The 2,985-nt window shown below is 45.4% G+C and overlaps 1 protein-coding gene across 1 annotated transcript; it reads right to left on the reverse strand.

The window, feature by feature from the left end:
- Positions 1-318: 318 nt before the first annotated feature.
- Positions 319-2,478, reverse strand: LOC133634163 (piggyBac transposable element-derived protein 4-like). Its single transcript, XM_062027222.1, has one exon. The coding sequence runs from the start codon at positions 2,299-2,301 to the stop codon at positions 610-612; it is 1,692 nt and encodes a 563-aa protein (XP_061883206.1). The 5' UTR covers positions 2,302-2,478; the 3' UTR covers positions 319-609.
- Between the last annotated feature and the right edge of the window lie 507 nt (positions 2,479-2,985).

A 2,985-nucleotide genomic window follows, 5' to 3' on the forward strand; every position in this document is an offset into this window, starting at 1 on the left:
TGCCATTTAGATTGCACTTAGTCAGGCTTCTACCCTAAGACCAGCTATAGCTCTTAGGGTCATGGAAGCACGCAAACCCCCTGACCACGATAAGGTGGCAATCCTCCAGGGGGAAGTTTTTTATAACTTTTTTTTTTTTTCTTTTTTTTTTTCTTTTTTTTTTTTTTCAACAACAACAAATATCTGACCGTTGGCCATTTGGAGTGTCCATTTGAAAATAACAATATTCGTCTCACTCTCCAAGAAAGGGTCAAGCACAAACCCTCTGACCAGGATAAGGTGGCAATCCTCAATGGGGGAAGTTTTTTTATTACTCTTTATATTTTGTATTTTTTTTTTTTTTGTTTTGTTTTTTTTCAACAACAACAAATATCTGACCATTGGCCGGCCATTTGGAGTGTCCATATTTGAAGAAAAAAATAACAAGACAGTAGGCTATTTACCAAAAATATTGTCTTATTTCAAAAAAACTAAAATACTGTAAAAGTCTGCCACTCCTATTTTTTCACAGACTGCAAAAAGTAGCCTAGAGTCTACCTCTCTCAAGAAATGTAAAACAAATGAAAAATGGCAATATTCATCCCCCACTCTCCAAGAAAGGGTAAAGCACTACTGGGCACATGATCCACAACGGATGTGCTCCTTGCAGATGTATTTGCCACATCCCCCACATGTATTAGTTGTCTTGTTATCGTTCCTAGTGGAACAGATCTGGCACCTGCCTCGTTTTTGCCCTCTGGCCACTGGAGGATTGGAGGTGTGTGCCTCCCTCTGAACATCCTCCACTATCACCACAGCAGCCGCTGAGGCTCTTGGTAGGACAACTCTTCGTGCAATTTGGGGTTGCACCAGCGCGTACCCCAGCTGTTCCAGGAACAGCCTCCTCCGGTACAGCTTTTCGCTGTTCCAGCCTTCACTGATCTCCCTCCAAAGCACAAAAGCGTTGTAGGCACTCACATCGATGATGTTGAAGAATACAACAAGGGGCCATCGTGCAGTCATGCGTCGGCAGCTGTACGTGCCTGTGACTTTATCCAGGTTGTCAACACCACCCTTTGTGGCATTGTAGTCCAACACCATTTGTGGCTTCTTGTCCTCCCTGGTGCTGAGCTGGGCATCCTTGTGCATCGTACTCATGAGCACAACGTTCTTCCCTTTCTTGGGGCAATACGAAACAGCTGTGGCGTTCTCAGTGAAGGCAAACACTGAGGATGTAGCCTGTCTGTTCTTGATTGCAACAAGCTCAGAGGGAAGCTCTGGCTTGTTCTTGCGGACTGTCCCCAGCATGGTGACTTTCCGCTTTGCGAGTTCTTCACCAAGGGCATAGGAGGTGAAGAAGTTGTCGCACGTTATATTGTGCCCCTCCAGTCCCTCAGCCATGTCCAGGACAACCCTCATGCCCTGATTTTTTTCAGGTGCTTCCCCAGGGGCTTTGCCGGTGTAGACCTGCATATTCCAGGCATAGCTCGACTGGGCATCACATGCTGCCCATATTTTAATGCCGTATTTGGCTGGTTTACTCGGGATGTACTGTCTAAATGGACAGCGGCCACGAAACGCCACCAGACATTCCTCCACAGTCACATGTGGGCCTGGGTTGTAAAGCAATGGCAGTTGCTGAACCCACTTGTCCCATACATCCCGGATAGCTGCCAGCTTGTCATGTTCTCTCCGGCCCTGTCTTTTCTCTCTGTCATCGAACCGTAGGACACGAGACATAATATGGAATTTCTTCAGAGACATGGTGGCTGGGAAGATGGCCCTTCCAGTCTCTTTATTCCACAGGCTTTCTGCTGCCTCGCCTTTGGACTTGTACACGCCCCCCAAAATGAGCAACCCGATGTATGCCTGCAAGTCAATTGCATCGATTGGCTTCCAACTGTCCCCAAACACACGACTCCCCTCTAAATTGGTCATCAAGAGTACATGGTTCTCAATTGATGGTGTCATGAGGAGCTCAAATGCAGATTTTATGTCTTGGACACGGCTAATCGCATATCGGGTTGGGCCTGGAACCATTTTGATGACATTACCAGCGCTAAGTCTACCCTGCCGTTGACGTGGGGCAGGGGACCACGACAACTTTCCATTTTTGGACAGGAAAATGTCTGCTGGTGTTCCAGTGTTGACAGGAACTTCAGCATCAAGGGTCTCATCCTCATCAGAGGACGATGCCCCATAATCAGGGTCTTCCACAACATTGTCTTCGATTTCAGACACATTTTCCTCTATGTCTACCTCTTCACTAAAAACCTGATCCAAAACCTCCTGGACAGAGAACGTCTTGTGGTTTGGCATCATCAAACTCAAAACAAGAGAGAGAGAGAGAGAGAGTATATCACAAACAGCAGCAGAGAAATGGTTTAGAAGGCAAACTCGAAACAAGAGAGAGAGAGAGAGTATATCACAAACAGCAGCAGAGAAATGGTTTAGAAGGCAAACTCGAAACAAGAGAGAGAGAGAGAGAGAGAGTATATCACAAACAGCAGCAGAGACAGCAGCAGGGAAATGGTTTAGAAGGCTGCTATGCGAGTGCTTTTATATGTTTGCTCCTCCCCCCTCCCCTCCTCCTGTTCTCACACGGCGCGGGAACGGAATGTTTGAACTGTTCCGACATCCCGCCATTCCGACAGAGTATAAATTATAAATTTATTTTCAAGACCATTTATCTCAGTGGTTTCTGCATCAATTACTAATAAAGATCTACTCACTGCTTTTTTCTGTGTTCAGGGGACTTAGGAGCACAAATAAATGGTTTCCTACTGGGATGTTCGAGGTAGAAAAACGCTAAAATGGCCACCAAACGCTACTCAAACCACACTAGTTCAGCATGTAATAGTCAGATAAACTCACAGTGATTGTTCCATTTCATTTCTTGTGTGACACTTATATGGAAAACTGAGTTTATATGTATTTGTACGTTCAGAAATTACGAAAATCACTTTTGGTCACATTCAAGACCAAGCCTAACAGTATTCAAACTGC

This window comes from Entelurus aequoreus, linkage group LG02 (assembly GCF_033978785.1).
Source record: "Entelurus aequoreus isolate RoL-2023_Sb linkage group LG02, RoL_Eaeq_v1.1, whole genome shotgun sequence".
NCBI lineage: Eukaryota > Metazoa > Chordata > Actinopteri > Syngnathiformes > Syngnathidae > Entelurus > Entelurus aequoreus.